Source organism: Xiphophorus maculatus, chromosome 23 (genome assembly GCF_002775205.1).
Source record: "Xiphophorus maculatus strain JP 163 A chromosome 23, X_maculatus-5.0-male, whole genome shotgun sequence".
Classification (NCBI taxonomy): Eukaryota; Metazoa; Chordata; class Actinopteri; order Cyprinodontiformes; family Poeciliidae; genus Xiphophorus; species Xiphophorus maculatus.
Genome location: NC_036465.1, coordinates 32,009,295 through 32,027,851, shown reverse-complemented (window position 1 = coordinate 32,027,851; position 18,557 = coordinate 32,009,295). Strand labels below are relative to the sequence as shown.

At 37.2% G+C, this 18,557-nt stretch overlaps 2 protein-coding genes across 3 annotated transcripts in view; one reads left to right on the top strand and one right to left on the bottom strand.

Moving 5' to 3' along the window:
• Positions 1–4,094: 4,094 nt before the first annotated feature.
• tmem129 (transmembrane protein 129) lies at positions 4,095–14,345 on the bottom strand. Its single transcript, XM_023328765.1, has 7 exons — positions 14,102–14,345; positions 13,746–13,804; positions 12,177–12,434; positions 5,186–5,346; positions 4,933–5,092; positions 4,764–4,836; positions 4,095–4,553 (listed from the first exon to the last, which is right to left on the bottom strand). Exons 1-7 carry the CDS (start codon positions 14,304–14,306, stop codon positions 4,369–4,371), a joined length of 1,101 nt encoding a protein of 366 aa, XP_023184533.1. The 5' UTR covers positions 14,307–14,345; the 3' UTR covers positions 4,095–4,368.
• A 1,482-nt stretch (positions 14,346–15,827) lies between these two features.
• fbxo38 (F-box protein 38) overlaps positions 15,828–18,557 on the top strand; it is a 53,495-nt gene continuing 50,765 nt past the window's right edge. The window contains exons 1-2 of one of the 2 annotated variants that reach the window (XM_023328611.1): positions 15,828–15,934; positions 17,437–17,657. In XM_023328611.1, coding sequence (XP_023184379.1) covers positions 17,524–17,657 — 134 coding nt within the window. In that variant the 5' untranslated portion in view covers positions 15,828–15,934; positions 17,437–17,523. Of the gene's footprint in view, positions 16,061–17,436; positions 17,658–18,557 lie in introns of both variants that reach the window. The other variant, XM_023328612.1, reaches the window with a different exon arrangement.

The following is an 18,557-nucleotide window of genomic DNA, read 5'->3' as shown; positions in this document are numbered from 1 at the left end:
CAAGTTGGAATCCGCTGTTCTTTAACTTAACCTTGTCCCCATGTGTTGCTGCTCTAAATCAGAAATTTACATATAAAAACAAGGCCTTTTATATCGAATGGCTGATATCCAATATAAAAGTTTACAGCTAATATCGGCCAATACCAAAACCATGACAATAATATCATGCATAGGGTGACCATATTTTTATTTGGGAAAACCAGGACACCTTGGAAGTGGGGGTGAGGGTGGGGCGGAGGGGATCTCTGTTCCCATGCATAGAGATGTCTGTGGCATGCACTCACTTAACATAGGCCTACGTAATCCTACAATAACATGATATTTACAGTTGGTTTATTAAAAATGCTTTTCAGTAAAAGTCAACAGCAATAACTCCAATAACAAATGATAATTTTATTCAAAATGTATTTATTAAAAATGCTTAACAATTCCTGTAATGAATGACAGAAATAATGTCTCATCTAAACATCCCTCACTTAACAATAAAAGTTAACAATAACTCTCAATTCCCAATAACACATGATACTCAGCCTCAGTAATGAACGAAATAATGTCTGTTCTGTAGACTATTGGAAAAAATAAATTAACAAATGAGGTAATTAACAAAAAATACCTCTTGTGTAGCAAAAATAACTCAAAATGTACCAAAAACGAACAAACATATCAATAGACTATCTTTACTTTCCTGCTTAATCCTTGTCTTCCTCTTCATCCAGTTTTTCTTCCTTGTCCTTGTTTGCCCATTTGTATTTTGCTAATTTTTGTAAGAAAAATTATTATAATCATGTGACATGAACATCCAAATCTCAAATTGTAAAGCAGACCTTCCACATAAGGGAAACAAAGAAAAAAATATACATGTTTTCATTATTTATTCAACAAAAGTATTTTATCTGTCAAAAAACAGCAAATCTGCCAAGTGCAAAAGTATGTGAACTCTTTCAGTTAGTACCTTGTGGCACCTCCTTTTGCAGCTATTACTTCAACTAAACGTCTTCTGTAACCACAAACGAGTGTCTCACATCTGCTTTTTGGGATTTTTGTCCACTCCTCCTTGCAGAACTCTGCCAGTTGTTGATAGTCCTGGGAATTGATGGTTCCCTGTATTATATGGAGACGTCCAGGTCCAGAGGCAGAAAAGCAGGCCCAGACTTTCACATTTCCACCACCATGCTTCACTGTTGGGAGGATGTTCTTTTCTTTAAATGCAGTGTTTACTTTTCTCCAAACATGGCGCCTGTGATTATGGCCAAATAATTCAATTTTGGACTCATCTGTCCAGAGAATGGACTTCCAGAAAGCCTCTGGTTTGTCCAAGTGCTCTCTGGCAAAGTTTAAACGGGCGGCTTTGTTCTTTCTTGAGAGCAGAGGCTTCCTTCTAGCAACTCTCCCATGAATGCCATGTCTATTGATATTTCGCCTGATTGTAGACGCATGCACATTTATCCCAGTTGCTGACAGAGAGGTCTGCAACTCTCTGGAGGTGATGCGTGGGTTGGCCTTTACCTGCATTATTATTTTTCTGGTGCTTCTTTGTGTAAGTTTTGACGGCCGTCCACCTCTGGGCAGAGTTGCGGTGATGCCTAGTGCCCTCCACTTGTAAATGATTTGTCTCACAGTGGATGGATGAAGCTGGAATCTTTTGGAGATGGTCTTATAGCTTTCCCCAGACCGATGGGCTGTCACCACCTTCTTCCTGATGTCCTCAGATGTCTCCTTTCCTCTCGGCATTGTTGATCTGGTCTTTATGCCTTGACACAACAGTGGTTTGGCTGGTTTCCTCCCCCTTTTAACCAGTGCACCTCAAAACCTTTCCCAAAGATGTCTCATTTGATTGGTCTGCTTAACTGATTACTCAAGCACTCAAATGTGTTTCACCTGAGTCTTTTACCTGATTGTCTTTACCAGTGCAGCTGTGGTTCATTTACCTTTGCAGATGCTCTGATTCCATGTTTCATTTAGTCTGCTTGCAATTCACATATTCCCCTCAAAACAAGCAAATGGAATCAATGAACATAAACCTGACATCTCGTATGCAAAAACTAGTAATGAGAAAATAAGAAAATCATGGTTAAAAAGAAGAAAAATCTAAACTACTCAACTAGTTCACAAACTTTCAAGCAGCACTGTATGTGCCTGCTTTGCACACTGTGCACAAGGCCTCCCATTTGTCTCGACCTGGTCTGAAAGCGGGGAAACTCTTTTGTAAATCGTCGGTAAACATACATTTGCGCTTTGGCATGTTGTTTTCGTACTGACAGCCACGCTATCTATCTTCTGATTAAGAACAGGGCTGCCCGCACTGACGCGGCTCAGGGATTACGTCACACGCAGCGCCGTGCGCAGTGTCCTGGTGCCTGTAAATTTAATGGTCCAATGAAGGTAATTTAAAAAAACAGGACATTTCCTCACTTTCTAAAAAAAAACCGGGACGCCCAGGACAGGACGTGAAATACAGACTTGTCCCGGGAAATACGGACATTTGGTCACCCTAATCATGCATCCCTAAGCCAGTTTTTAGGATTAGGGCAAAACATTTCATTTCATATGGCAAAATGTATGTTTTATTTGTCCTTTGAAATTGTCAAAACTATGGTTTTGATAGATTTTTACCCATAAAAAACAAAATTTGAAACCCATAAAAATATATAAACATATTGATCTGAAACATTTTAATGTGACAAAAAAGCAAAAAGAACTAATCTGTTATCAGCGACAAATAATGGTATTATCATGGTACTGTAATAGCCATGTCGTTATTTACACGTGTTTGTGCAGTACATTGATGTACTATTCTGCTCTTCTATATGTATAGTTCTGAAATTGTGGAAAATCTTAAGAATGCATAGTAATTAAAATAGTTGCAAATGTTTAGTACCAACAGCTACTTCATTTAGCAGTTTTTAAACACTCCATATTCTTGAGATTTAGCATAAATTATATTGATTTAAAAAAAAACAAACATGTCTTTTCTTTATTTTGTGAACTGCAGTTACAATTTTCTCCTTGGGCAATCAGATTTTAAAGCTTGGGATTTCCACCACAGCAATGAACTGTTAAATAGTATTAGGTTCTGTTTGCAAACTTTAATCTCATTTTACATGTATACAGTGACAATAAATTTGTAATAGATAGACAGGTAGAATATACCTTATTGATCCACAAGTGGAAATTGCTTATTTGTTGACAAGTTACTCCATCCAAGGTATCAAAATATTAATTTAACAATAAGTATTTATATACAGCTCTGGAAAAAGACGAGTGCACTGAACTCCTTTGAAAACCTGATGGTTGTTGTTTCTAAATGGATATGAACTTGTTTTCTTTGGATTATTTGAGGTCTGACAGCACTGCATATTTTTTGTGATTTTGACTATTTCTCATTTTCTGCAAATAAATACTTCATTTTTGCTTGGAATTTCATCAGTAGTTCATAGAATAGAACTACTATGCAATGGTCACTTAATTCTTATCAGAGCTACTGTATATATACAATTATGTTCATAATAATAGCAGTGTTTTTAAAAAGGTCACTAAACCTCAAAATTCTTCAAATAAATTGTATTTTAATGAACACAAATGCTTTGGGGACACCGCCCATTCTATTTCAAAGCAAAAAAAGAGGAAAAAGTAATTAAATATCACAATATTTTACAGAAAGTCAAGAAATACAATGTTGGAAAAAATAGTGCTGACATCCTGTACGAACTCAAAAATAAACTTGATAAACTAAGAAATGCTGGAAGATTCATCTTTCCTAAGAATCATAAACTAATATTTAGGGTTCCACATAATCAATGACCTCACTAATTGGACTCAGCACTGCTATTTTTTGAACACATCCCTTTCAGTAAATGATTCAGTTTCATAGAATCAGCAGCTTGCATATCATGCCTGTTGGTTTTCTATACCATTACTAAACCTCCTAGAGAATTACTTGAGATGTAGAAGTTGTAATTTAAACAAAAACAGTGATTTATCTTGCTAGTAATGTGGGACTGCTATTATTTTGAACCCAACTGTGTGTGTGTGTGTATATATATATATATATATATATATATATATATATATATATATATATATATATATATATATATATATATATGACTGTTTATATGACAGGTTAGAAACCAGTCATATAAAGCCCAAAACAGTAATTACCTGATGTGAAAAATATGATATGAAGGTTCTTATTTTGTAGGGTATGTGATCTGAATGTTGTAGATCATTTGAGACGGTAGAATACATTTGTAGTTCATGAGTAAGGCCACATAATGAAGGCAGTGTCCCGTTCGGTGCTGCTATGTGGCTTCTTTGCTTGACACAGATGTGGGTTTATCTGAGAATATGTCATTTTAATATTGTGGGTCAGTGGACCATACAAACATCTAGTATGCAGAATTTGGCTCTGCATGTAGGGCAGGGAACCTTGCTGGATAACCAAGTCTGAGGTCTTTGTTGGTCCTGGCGACTGGCAAACCATCGACCCAAACAAAAGAGGCACCACATGGGTCTGCAGAAACACTGCTGGCACTCTGATTCATTGTCTATTCCTGTAGTCAAGATACAGACAGTGATGTTGGTTATTATAGACCCAAATATGAACACAGTCTTCCCATTACTTACTCTGAGGATATACTATAAACTAATAAGCCTTAATTTAAAAAGTGATTTCTTGTGTCTTTCTAAGGGAAAAAAACATGTGTCATTGTTTCTGACATAAGCATAAACAATGTCAGAAACTCACAAATGTAAGCTCTTACCTGCTGTTTGGCAGAGTCTAACCAACTTGGTACTTGCTGGAACTTGCATGCAGCCGATACAGGGTTCCACTTCCTGTAGATATAGGAAGAGTAAGCAAAATGTATTTGCTTATATTTCTTTGTGGTTGTTGAACAAAATCTCTGATTTGCAAGAGATTCAGAATACTACCTGTCCACTGGGGAGTGTGTATCGTTGATTGAGCTCCACCTGAGCTCTGAAGGTTTCCAGAAAGAGTTCACTCATTGTTTGGTGGATCACAACATTGGGAGAAGTTCTGATGGGAGCTCGGAGCTTTACCCTCAAATCAGTATAATCTGTTGAGTTAAGACTAAAAACAGAAACAAAAAGAATAACCAATTGGTCACTAAACCATTTATACAGAATTATTGAATGAATTGTGTACAAGCACATACACACACACCTAATATTGAATGGTCTGACTGTAGGGTTAATGCTCTCCACCCTCAAGCTCAGGATCTCTATGGGGGAAGGTGAATCTGGGCTCAGCTGATGCTGCCTGGAATCTGTCACGGTCACATGACAATCACTTTGTAAGGCCATGTCAATGTGATATGTGGTCACCTACAAACAGAAAAAGAGCCGGCATTTTTGAATAACTGCTCTTTCTAACAGACAAAAGTCAAATTATCTTAAAATGCAATTAAAATTCCTCTATAAGACAAAGAAAATAATGCATTTGAGGTAAAAGCACCAATTTTTTACCTCAAAAGATTTTTGCTTTTTCAGTATACTAAACGTAGCTAATAAATAAAAAAAAACAACTAAATGCTTATTTAAGGGAAAAGCTTAATGCCAATGCACTCCCTTGCAAAGCAGTGCACTAGTGAGAGGCGTTGCACTGCTAATGTTAGTGCTAACGTTAGCAATAACAACATGCTAGCCTCCCACCAGAGAGGCTAGCTTGTTGACTCTGCCATGAGAATGTGTTCTGTCACCATCAGGGAAGTCTTTGTTATAAGCCAATATCACATTATAGTCTATTTTCAGAGTAAGTAAGTAATGATGAGGCTTAGAAATTTTCAGTAAGCTAAATTTTAAAAGACCACACTAATCCCATGTGCAACAGTGGTTCGGTTAAACCAGTCATATAAAGCCCAAAACAGCAATTACTTGATGTGAAAAATATGAAGGTTTTTCATTTTCTAGGGTATGGATGCTCTTATTTTGAAAGTCCAACGTGATTGTCAGTTTAGGGGCATGCTTTAATTCCCCACCTGTTATTGCATACTGACCAAAAATGAAGCAGACAGCTCAAAATCCCTAGGAGTTCATTAAAGTTCAAGGTGTGTAAAATTTGCCCTTTGCCGCCTCCCTGTGCATATTACGGTATACCTCCAAGATACTTTTTTTCATAATTTGGGGGTTGGGGGATCTACCTACGTACCAACTTTCAGATCTCTACGATGTGCAGTTTGTCCTATCGTACCTTAGGGGTTGCTGTAGAGCAGTTTGGCCACACCCACTTGTGATTCCATTAAAATTGTTTCATTTCATGCTGGAGACAATTTTAGGCAAAGTTTGGTGTGAGTTGCTGAATATGTTTATTCAAATGTATGTTTATCCAAATTTATGATTTCGGGTGGAAAATAAAATTAAGAATTCCTTCAGAGACATTTTCACCCACCAAAACTTAGTGGTCTCAAGAGAGAATGGGATGAAGATCTGCAGAATGAGTTAACTATGGAAAAATGGAAAGAAATAACAGAATCATGGCATAAGTACAGACCTACCAGTACTTATGTATAAAATCATACATAGAGTCTAGGCTACCTGTATGGATAACGCAGAAGGTATAAGCACTTCACAATGTGGAAAAAATTAATATTTTGGTTTTGCCGTACGGGGTGGAATGGAATAAGTTACATTTACATCTATTGCTGTAATTACAGTTTGTCTAATTTATCCTTAAAGTTGTATACAAAACCTGAACTTTTACTTTTCCTTGAATTTTGAGTAAAGTTACTCAGTTACATTTGAAATAATATCCATTAATGAATAAAGATAAAACACCAGAAAAAACAGGATTGATCTTTCAGCTTTGTTTGTATTAAGATCTCATGATGTTGCATCAACTGGAAGACAGAGGAGCAAAATCTATCAAGCTTAGTTCAAGTTAACTTCTGAGAAAAAGAAAAGCCCTTGCTGAATTTAATGCATCAGTTTAGCTGTAAGTATAGGCAGCAGTTTTATCAGATACTGTAAACTTTTAATATTTTAACAAATGTAAATGTCAATTTTATCAGGTACTTGCAATTATAATTCTTCTTTTGACTTAGTTTGGAATCAGTTATTTAAAGCTATTACATAGGAGTAACAAACAGCAGCTGACATAAAATACTGGAAATTAATTTCCCATTATACACATAATATTTTGTTGCTTTTTATTTATAAATGTGCCACTTAGGCCTGTCACGATAGCAAATTTTGCTGAGCGATTAATTGTCTCAAAAAATTATTGCGATAAACGATAATATTGTCTGAAGACCTTTTTACACTGATTTAATGGAAATTACGTAATAATGCATGCGATTTCCTGCCAAAGATAGATACACTTTATTTTCAAAAGAATATTTAACACTGGAGCTGATAAACAAAATAAACAAAACAACCAAAAACAAAATGGATTCTCAGTCTCCATTAACAAAAAATGTACTTGATAACATCTAAACAGCATAAAGCCAAAGTGGAAATAAATACTGCATTCAACCAAAAGAGTGCAGATTATGAAGTCTGTATATTATGTTGCCCTTCAGTAATAATTAGATTTAAATAGAGAAAATGGGCACATCGACTACCTGAGGCAATAGTTCACACTACATGATTTTTTGCTCCTATTTTTCCCCTTATGACAAGCTTAGACCTTTGGTCTTCCTAAGAGTGTGTGGTGTGTTACGGTACATCTTCGTTGCCGCTCCGATCTAAATCAGGTTTTCCCCACTGGGATCTTACCTCAGCCTGTTGAATGTGACAGGTAGCCAATCAGAAAGCGCGGATTCTCCTCCGTGTTTTCTGAGGGGAAATTACGTCGGGGAATCCCAAACAGCTGACACGGCGCAACCCGAAGTCCAGCGGACATCGGAGATGATACGTGGAAACAATATTAATGTTTATTCAACATGCAAAGAATTTAGAAATGACAAGAGGAGGAGTTGGAGCGAAATCGCTACCGCAGTTGACAAACCCGGTAACTTTTCAGCTGTTCTTCGTTACGTGACGTAAATAGGTTATAATGATTTTCATTCAGCCAGGACTTTACGCTGACACTAGCTACACGCATTGCAGGTAGATTGCAGTAAAGCATTGATTAATACCTGGTTTTAAAATTAGTTCACTGGACTTGCAGCCATTATTTTGTGCCCATTGTTGGACACCACAAGGCAGGAACGAACCCGATCGAACCGTTATACCTAGGATTTCTGTCGGCTAATGTGTGATCTGTCAGGTTTTAAAAATGGGCCGACAATCGGCCGACAGCTCTAAGATCGTGTCGTGTGCGCTGGGCTTTACACTAAGGAAATGAGGAAGGGAGGGTCAGTGGAGAGCACCGGAGTTGAGCCTTTTTTCATTCGGTGTCATCAACAGAAAGAGAAAAAGGACGGAAGAGACGATAATGCCGATAATTGAAATGACGTCGATAGTTTTAATTTATCGTACGATTAATCGATTTATCGTTTATCGCGACAGGCCTAGTGCCACTTTAAAAAAGCTGCTTGAGGCCAATATGTTCTCATTTCCTTTGTGATGAGCTGCACTTTTGCTCAACAAACGTTCTGAGCAAAAAGTAATGAGGTACTTTTTGAGTAACAAAAAGTACCTCATTATAAGTAAAATTATAATCTTAAATACAAATAAAGTTACTTTTAATACTAGTAATTTTATTTGTATTTAACTGCAGTTTTTTATATAAATAACTTAGGAATGACTGTCTTTTCTTTTGAACAAATTAGTTATTGTTCTCGGTAACACTTTATTTGACAGGTTGTGAATAAGACTGTCATGACACCGTCATAAACATGACATAACACCTGTCATGAACAAGAGTAAATCTTCATGAATATTTATGACTGTTGTCATAAAGTGTCATTCGGTAAATCATGACACTTTTAATACAAAGTTGATATTATTCAAAATGTCTTTGTTATGACAACTTGACATTAACAAAGAAATCATGATCTGCCATAAATTTGTTATAAAAGTATTACTGATTAAACTTTAAAAATTATGTAGCTTTATACTATTAAAGCTATAACATAGATAACATGGGCACAGACATTGTCGAACAAGTTGTGGGGAAACTTGGCGACTCATTTTCACTGCAGCTGGATGAATCCACAGATGTGAGTGGAAATGCGCAACTTGTTGCATTTGTAAGATACATTGACACGGACAACATCTGTGAACACATCCTATTCTGCAAAGAAATGGAGGGGCGAACAACCGGAGAGGACATCTTTTAATGTCGTTAACATGTTTTTCACTGAAAAAGCTATCAGCTGGAAATCCTGCAGCCGCGTCTGCACAGATGCGGCTGCATCAATGACGGGCAGCGCGAAAGGGCTCATAGCGCGGATTAAAAAAGAAAATCCCGGCATCATGTGGACGCACTGTGTGATACACAGGGAAGCGCTAGCGTCTAAGAAAATGTGCCCTGTGTTTCACGATGTTTTGAACGACAGCATTAAAGTTATAAACTTCATCAAGTCAAGTTTTTTCTGTGAACACATTTTAGTTATTTATGTACAGTATATATTTAATTTTGTACCATTACAGAGACCAATATAAATAAGCAGCATTTTGCATATTTCAGTTTTGACTGGTTTTATACCTTCCTGGTGGTCACCGTCTTCTGTTTTTCTTTTTTGTTTAACCATGCAAAGTTTGCAATATGGATGTATTTGTCAGGTTCACTGATATAAGTTGTTTGGCTTTAATAAATCAGACAGTGATTTTACAGCACTGTACCTCTTTTTTATTCCAAAAATGTTTTGCCCGTGTCAGGGGGTACTTGACTAAAAATATATTTTTAAGGGGGTACATCACTGAAAAAAGTTTGAGAACCACTGAATTAAATGAATCAACAGCAGATTGACATTTGATACCAAGTTCTGACAATGTTGGATTCATCCAATGTCTAGCTTCAGGAGTCTATACAAGATAGGCTATAGATTACTCCTAACACTTTTTGTCTCTCCCCAAAGGAGTTCGACACCAGAACCTTTGAGGGGTGGTTGATCAAGGCCTCTCAGTCCTCAATTATACCATCATCAGTTTTCCATTTGCCTTTTCTCTACCAGAATTGTCTACATTGAGGTCATTGAGGGCAGAATTGAGCCTACGTTGAATCGTGTCTCCCACAATTTTTATACTTCTGCGCTACCAGTCAGTGAGACCAGATCAAAGTCCAGGTTGAAAGTTGGGATTCTCATAAATAGGAGTTAGCGAGGAGAAACAACTGTCATACCCTTTCCATTTTTCTGAATTTACACCAGATGTTTAACATATTATTTAAAAGCATATTTACCAGCACCACAGCTCTAGTATAAGAGACGTATAACAGATTTCGTAAAGGCACCCTACCTAAAGCGGCTGATTCGCAACTGAGCCACATTGAGTCAAGGTCTTGTATGCACCATTCCAAAAGAAACCTACACTTTGCAGGCCATAGGTAAACAGGAAATGAGGGTGCAGCTAATCCTGCCCTTTAAACAGAGAAAACTAAACTGTATCTTAACTTGTTCTTTTTGTTATGCGAAATAAAAGATAAATTGGAACTATTTAAAGTTGCACTAATCTTCCTTGACAACTATATTGGCAGCATCTAAAAGTAATGCAAAAGGCGGGGGAGAATGTTCATCTTGATCAGATGGATACGACCCAGAAGGGTTCCATCCAAAAAGGCGCATCTTTGGGATGTTTAAAGACTTTTTCCTGTCCATTATGTTTGATCCCGAGCACAGCCATCCAACTGGATGGCATTGCAAACACAATCCCTCTTTTCTTAAGCTGTTGCTTCACCTAGTAAAACTCCTGTTGATTCCTTTCAACAGCAGCAGAAAAATCCTCAAACATCATGATCTGGGCACTTTTGTAGTCCAGAGACTAAGCCCTCCTCACTTCCTGCATAATCCAAGCTTTGTCTTGAAAGTCGTGGAGCTTCAACACAACTGCCGGAGTTGCTGGTTGGGGCCCAGACAACATGCCAGAATGCGGTGACAGCAGTCCAGCTTCACACATCCTCCTTTGAAGCTAATCTGTAGTAGCTCCAGCAGCCAGGTCTTAGAAGAAGGCAACCTTGTTAGTATCTTTGCAGCCCTCAAAGTCCAATGACACAAATGTTGCACCGCTAGTGTTTCTTTCTGTGCCTAACCACAATCCGTGGAAATCTGGATAGAATGAGTCTGGTGTGAGTCCTTCACCATGTCAACATGACATCTGTGTCCTTTTTTCAACAACGTCCTGTAATAATGTACAGCTTGTCTAGTTGTTAAGAGAGCTAAAAGCTGTTCCGTCTGTTGCATAAGTGTGAGCTGCCACGGATAATATTAAATAACTAATCGCTACATAAATAAATATGATTTAATAATGAATTAGTTAAATTAGAATTAAGCAGTCATATTCTTATCAAATTTGCAACAAATCTGCCTGTCAACATGTGCAACTTTTCCAACTGTTGGCAACCTGACAGGTCGCCTCCCCCTAGAATTAGGTAACCCTCCACAGAAGAGAGGCTTTAAGGTCAAAACAGTGGTTTGATTAATCTGCGTTAGATTAGATAGAATTTAACACATTGTGTTCTAGTAATGTGCCAAATTTTCAGATTAAGTGCATGTATAACATGTAAACGTTTACAGCCTGTATGAGTTAAAACGTTTTTTCTAGGTAGATTTTGTGGATGTTATTTGTATGTAATGTTTGTAACTGTTGTTTTATGTTGCTTTTCATCATTACCTGGTCTCCCTTAAAATGACATTCTTAATCTCAATGGTGACTACCTGGTTAAATCAAGGTTTTTAGTAGTATTTGTTATATCAAGATATCAATTATTCATACCTTATTAACTATGTATGTTTCACCAAACAAAAGGTTGTCATCAAAATAAAGGTCACACATAAATATTTAATTGGACCGCCTCTAGTTTTGATCACAGCAAGGCTTTATAAACAAAACCCCACTCAGACAAAAGAAAAAAATATACCTTGAAAAGGGTCATAAAAAGGAATGAAAGTAACTGTGCTAAAAGTTGAAGACAAAGGAATTTTGACAGACCTTTAGTGAATTCAATGAAATATTAATATGCAAGTTGTCAGAAGCACATTTGTTTGAGGAATAAGGCAGTTTTTTCCTTGCAGAAATTGTTTACCTAGTATTGAAGAGATCACTGTTACACTCACCTTCAGTATCCAGCTATCTGTAACAATAACTCGGGCTCCAGGCACTCCTGTCACAACTTTGTCTATTCGTCTGAACTCTCTGTTGATGCTGGCTGCCACATGGCCAGAGGTGGAATAAGGAAGTTGTGCATGAGCTTTAAGTGTCCTGCTGATGGGATGGTTGTGCCAATGACAGCAGTACCAGTAAATGACAAGCAGCCAGCTGGTCAATTGAAGGCTCACAGAGAGAAAGAGAAAAACTCTCCAGCTGGCACTAATCTGGTGAAACACAATACAATAGGGTTCAGATTAGATACAAAACTTATCATCTTGAATAAATAAACTGAAGTTGATGTTTATCTAATTTTTGGTAGCCACAGTAGTGGCATGAAAAATAAAAGGAACACACCACCACTGTCAGTTTAGGAGGCCGATGGAATGGTCCACATTTGGGTGCATATAGGAGTGAGCAGTACTTAAGTGATCCTCTTCTGCACTCTGGAGGCTTGGAAAGGGGGTTAAAGGCCAGCACCTGATACGGTAGTCACTGTCATCTGCAGGTTATATCGGTCAAGTACATCAGGCCCAAATAATTCAAATTTTCTTCTTGCACCAATTGTTCAATTGTGCAGAATTATGCACTAGTGTCACCACTCTATCAACATGTTTACAGTCTGTTTGACTCAGACCTTGTCACATTTATGTGTTAATCTGTGGTACATATAACCTCAGTGATCATCCATCTATGTATAGTGTCTCAGAGAGAAATGTAAGAAAACTGATGAATTGTGCAGACTTTAAGTTGGCCCAAAACCCCTTTTTAATTTGAAAGGTCCTTAAGGCTCACCAGCAGAAGCATAAATATCACTGTTGTTTTGAATACTTGTGACAAGTATGATATGGAGTGAATTTAAATGACAAAAGAATCACGATGGAGTGTGGCAGTTCTCCATTCCGAAATCTGCAAAGCCTAGTTTTCCTGACGCAGCTCAGTTGTGTGGAATTTTTCAAAATGTGTTAATTTGTGGGTTTAATTCAGGAATTAAACCCACAAATTAAAAATGTGGTTTATATTTTAATATGCATTACTTCAAATCTGTAACTTATGCATTACTGATCCCGCTACACTTGAATAATGAGCAACATCATAAGTATCCAAGGATACACAAGGTGCCCATTTAAGTGCATATTTACATATCTTGGAGGCTTAGTGTGCTGAGATAATTAAAATATCAAAATATTTCTTGGCCCGATTTACCACTTGTTCAGAGCAGAGTGAGATCCCTGACTCAGCCAGGAATCTGACTTAAATTTCATTTAAGCGATCTGAAATGATCCAACAAGATCATGCAAAAACAGCTATTTAAAACTAGTCAAATACACTGTACTCTAATGTGTCTGGTGACCTAAATTCACTTGATTGTTGAAAGCTTAGGGTGTCAGTCTGTATTGCTGCACTTATGTTTCAAAACAGCTGTGGCTCTTATAATTCTTGCATGACAGGTCGACCAACTGTGAATATTAGAGGCTGAATATGGTCATATATTGTGTCTGATTTGAATCCCAAATACTGATTAAAACAGCACCTACCTGGTGAACATATATCAGGTTCTTTTCTGGGGCAGCAACACACATTCCCATGAAGTAACCTGGGGAGAATAACAGCATGGGTATGCTTTCCATTAAATATCTAATATTCCAGTCAATATTATATAATATTTACTGGGAAAAATATTAGATATATGGGGTTAAATATAATAAATAATATATTTATTATCTAAATATACAATCTAATATATTTAGATAATATATACTGGAAAGAATACCCATGCTGTATGCATGAAAACATACCAGCTCTTGGTAATTTAGATTTTAAATTAACAAGATTACCGGATCAACGTTCTGTAATCTGAAAGTCTTTGACCAAGAGTCAGCTAACAGCTAACCTAGAGGAAGAGAACTGTGGATCAATACAGTGAGGCTGGTCCTCCTCAAATGATGCCCGATGAAGTCAATATCCTCACTGCCCAGCCAGTTCGAAAACGCATTTTGGATGGTTAAACCTGCTGCGCGGAATTCGTTCGGTGTAAAGATGAGACAAACAGCAAACACGGTATAAGCCAAAGTGAAAGATAACTCCGGATTCTCCATATTTCCTGGACTTAGCTTCCGTTTTCTTCTTCTTCTTCTTCTTCTGTTTTTTTTGTTTTGTTTTTTTTTATTGGCGGATGGCAACCAACTTAAGGTGCATTTACCGCCACCTACGAGACTGGAGTGTGGTCATCAATGATCTCAGAGGGAATCTAATAATACACCTCTCAATGGTATGCACGAATGTGCAAATTCACATCCATACACACTCACATATATATATATATATATATATATATATATATATATATATATATATATATATATATATATATATATATATATATATATATATATATATATATATATATATATGTATGTGTGTATACGCACATGCATACCCACACATATATACAAACTTTAAATATGATTAAATAACCCAGTGTTTTTTAAAAATCGAATTAATTGATTTCTAACAGAATTTGATTTATTTCCTAAAAGAAACCAAGTGTTGAAAACCAAGTGTTTTGTCTTTCTTGTTTAGCCATGTTTAGTTTACTGAATGGAGCAAGGCAATGACAAACAACATGCTAGTGATGCCCCAATGCTACTAACAGCATTCACGCTAGCATTCAGGCTAATTTTAGCTTATGCATTAATTTTAACATACTGGTACAAGTCCATGTTAGTTAACATTCTTGTGATTCTCCACATGCTATTTTGTAATTGTTAGCTAAACTTAGCATTGATGCTAATTTTTAGCATCAGAACGCTGGGTTCCAACCGACAGGCACACTTTGGCCGGTCCCGTTTAAATGTAAATTTTCAAGTTTATTAGTTCAGCTATGAGCTGCACAGTGGCACTGTAGAAGGTCCTGGGTTCGATTCCAGGCCTGGGATCTTTCTGCATAGTTTGCATGTTCTCACTGTGCATGTGTGGGTTCTCTCCGGGTTCTCCGGCTTCCTCCCACAGTCCAAAAACTGTCAGATTTGTCAAAAATGACTGTCAGGTTAATTGATCTCTAAATTCTCCCTAGGTGTGAGTGTGTGCGTGCATGATTGTTTGTCCTGTCTGTCTCTGTGTTGCCTTGCGACAGACTGGCGACCTGTCCAGGGTGAACCCTACCTCTCACCTGAAAAGTTAGCTGGAGATAGGCACCAGCACCCCTCCCAACCCCACTAGGGACAACAATGTACAGAACATGGATGGATGGATAGTTCAGCTACATAATAAGAAATGCCTTGTTCGATTTGTCTGGACTCCTGTACGTATAGGTATTGAAAGAAATGAAGAAGTAGATATATTAGCTAAACATCCCTGAAATTGGATATTATTAAGAATTCCTAAAAGCAAAAGTAAGGAGAAACCTATTATTCAAAACAAAATCCTTAAGGTATCATGAGTGTAAGCATGTGCATACACACACATATACATATATGTGCACATGAGTGTGTATGTTTGTGAATTTGCACACTTACGTGTGTACAATAAAATTCCCTCTTACTATCGTTGATGATCATACTCCAGTCCGGTAGGTGGCGGTAAATGCACCTGAAGTTTGTTGGTAAAAATAATAATAATAAGAAGAAGAAGAAGCAAAAGGAGAAGAAGAAGAGAAGAACCGGATGTACAGTCTTTTACGGACGGGAAAGAAGGACCACTAACAGAAACAGAAGAAGCAATACTGGTAGGTTTGTTAGGTCGTACGAGTTTGTTTTTCAGTTTTGCTGGAGTTCCCAGACGCTTTCAAAGACTGCAGCTGGAACTTTTCAGGACTTTTCTGGGAGACCCAGCTTAAGAGCGAGTTTAGAACGTAAGGCTCTTTCTGTTCATCAATAACTCTTCTGTTTGATAATGTTTTTTAAGCATTACTTTTAGTTTCGTTGTTTTAAAAACGGCATTTTAAAACTGAATTCTTAATGGTTTGTTAAATATTTCTCGGCGTTTACGTTTGAGCTGATTCAGATTGAAAGGAGGTAGTAGTGACTGTTGGGCCTCATTTCAGAAAACGAGGTTGGTAGAAAACTCAAAGCAAGTTCAGGGGCAAGTATGTGCATATGCTAGGCATTCGGGTTCAGAAAGCCAGGTAGCCGTTATCCTTAATCAAGTTGCTTTTGCAACATATCCGTAACTCTGCTCAGTTGCAGAGTTGTTTGTACTAACTCTAAGCTTTTCCTACTTTTTAGCTGAGGCCTTACATAAGGCAGGTGCCAAAGAAGGTGTTTCCTTTTCTGGAGGGACCTGTAGATGTTGGAGAGCAAATATTCTGTAGAAATACTCGGCAGGTGTGAGGATTAATACCCTTTTACCTGCATTGGTTGTGGCCATATTGTTGTGTGTCATGAAAATGTTTAAGAAAATAAGAATAAAATAAAGTCTAGTTGACATAAGAAGTCTGACAGAATTTGTACATGCTTTGAATGTACAAATGTACAGATGCTTTGAATTTTGTTGTATTGGTCCAGAAAAGAAAATTCCAAGTTCATTTTTAACTTCATTACACAATGGACAAGATAGTAATAGGGTTTTTAGGGCTGTTGGTACAAAATAACATGTATTCTCCAATTTAGCCATGAGTGCAGTCGTCAGGTCAGAAACCAATTCATTTAAAAACAAACAAACAAAAAAAATCCACAAGAGCCGTATGAAGGTCCTGCTTCATGTCCAACAAAATAGTAATCTTTATACATCTACTACATTTCTAGCAATTGCTGTAAGGCAATAAAGTGACTATATTGATGATAAAGGTCGGACTTAAAATACTGTTTGACAATGTGTGGCCCCTATCAGACAGCATGTAGTAGTAAGCTAATTATTTTGTTCTTGATTATGTATGCACTTGTTTTCTCTTTCCCTACTGGTTACTTGTTTCCTTGGTTTTAAAACCATTACAAAAAACAAAAAACTTTTTTTTTTCATCTTCTGGCATATCAGAAGCATTAGCATATCATTGGCTCATTATCATGACCCATCCCTACTTTAGCATTTTCTTCCTATATATATTTACATACACTGACTGAGGAAAGTGTTTAGATTGGAGTAGATGTACTGACATTTGTAACTGTTCAACCAACATAGACTCCTCGCAGAAAAATGAGAGAATTAATGAAAAAATACTAAATCATTTTATTAAAGGTGTCGGTGATCACAATAAGTTTGAACGTAGTTATAATTTTTTTTTTTTTGTAGGTTTGAGGCTCATTCATGTGAAAAGGCGCTTAAGAGCACAAGGACAAGTGCACATTTCAGTGTGTGCAAGGTGGTGACACTGAAGCCATGGGACCAAGGAAGAAGACTTCTAAACTTCAGTCCTCAGTAGGCAGTATTGTGGAGGAACAAGCACTGACATCCTTTGAACGCAAGGACTACATCAATGAGCTGTCCCATGAAGTTCTTTGTCATATTTTCAGGTACACAGCAGAGATTGTTTTTTTCTTTTTAGAATTTCTAGACACTTTTGTTGACTGTCATTTGACTGACTGTCAAAAAACTGACGTTTCTATTTTTACTTGTTCATTTTTAAATGATAATTATGACATAGGCTATTCAGTTGCATTTAATTTCCTGTTAGTTTCATTAATATTCAACAAGTTGAACAGAGAATCCAGGAATTTATTCATTTGTTTTATATGTGAGCAGATCGCACATCAAGTAGATGAACCTTTTATCTTTAATGACAAAAAACACTGACTGGGGCCCAATAATAACAACATCTGAACATCTGCCCGCCATGCTTTCCTTGCCCCCCGCCCCCTCTCCGCCAGGCTAAGCGTAGCCTATTTTTGTTTTTAGGAAAATAATAATAATAATAAAAAATCACTCAAAAAAATATATATATATATATGTATATATATATACACTTCTCTGTTGCTCTGAGCATTTCACTGACGGAGCTGATTTATTCCTAAAAGATAGGTTTATACTTTATGCATTTAAAGCCGGAGAGCGGACCAATCACACAGCTGGCGCCTCTGCGCATTGCCTCGCGTGATGCGTCTGCTTGATCTCAGTTTACCTCAGCGCACATCACGCGTATCTCCTTTCAGTTAAACTGGACAGGCTGACGTGTATGGATATTTACATTAACCCCATGTGAGGAATTATGTCTCTTTGGAGAACTCTATATCAAGGTAATAGCTTTAAACGAACCATGTTAGATCTAGTTGCGCAGCTCTATGTGAACCGCAGGAATAACTTGAAGTCGTGCTTTCAGAGGTGCGCGTTGAGCAAGTGGTGAGAATGATTTCTAATTGTGAACAAAGAATTATGTGCTGTGTTGCTCAGCGTGTGGCTCTGTATTGGTCTTCCCT

What these genes read in the sequence shown, in the direction of transcription:
- tmem129 (XM_023328765.1), bottom strand. Translation starts at nt 14,306, where the DNA reads ATGGAGAATCCGGAGTTATCTTTCACTTTGGCTTATACCGTGTTTGCT. An exon ending in CCACAGTTCTCTTCCTCTAG is followed by an intron (nt 13,805 to 14,101) that starts GTTAGCTGTTAG and finishes TATTCTCCCCAG; the next exon opens with GTTACTTCATGGGAATGTGT. An exon ending in ACCTGATATATGTTCACCAG is followed by an intron (nt 12,435 to 13,745) that starts GTAGGTGCTGTT and finishes GTGTTTCACCAG; the next exon opens with ATTAGTGCCAGCTGGAGAGT.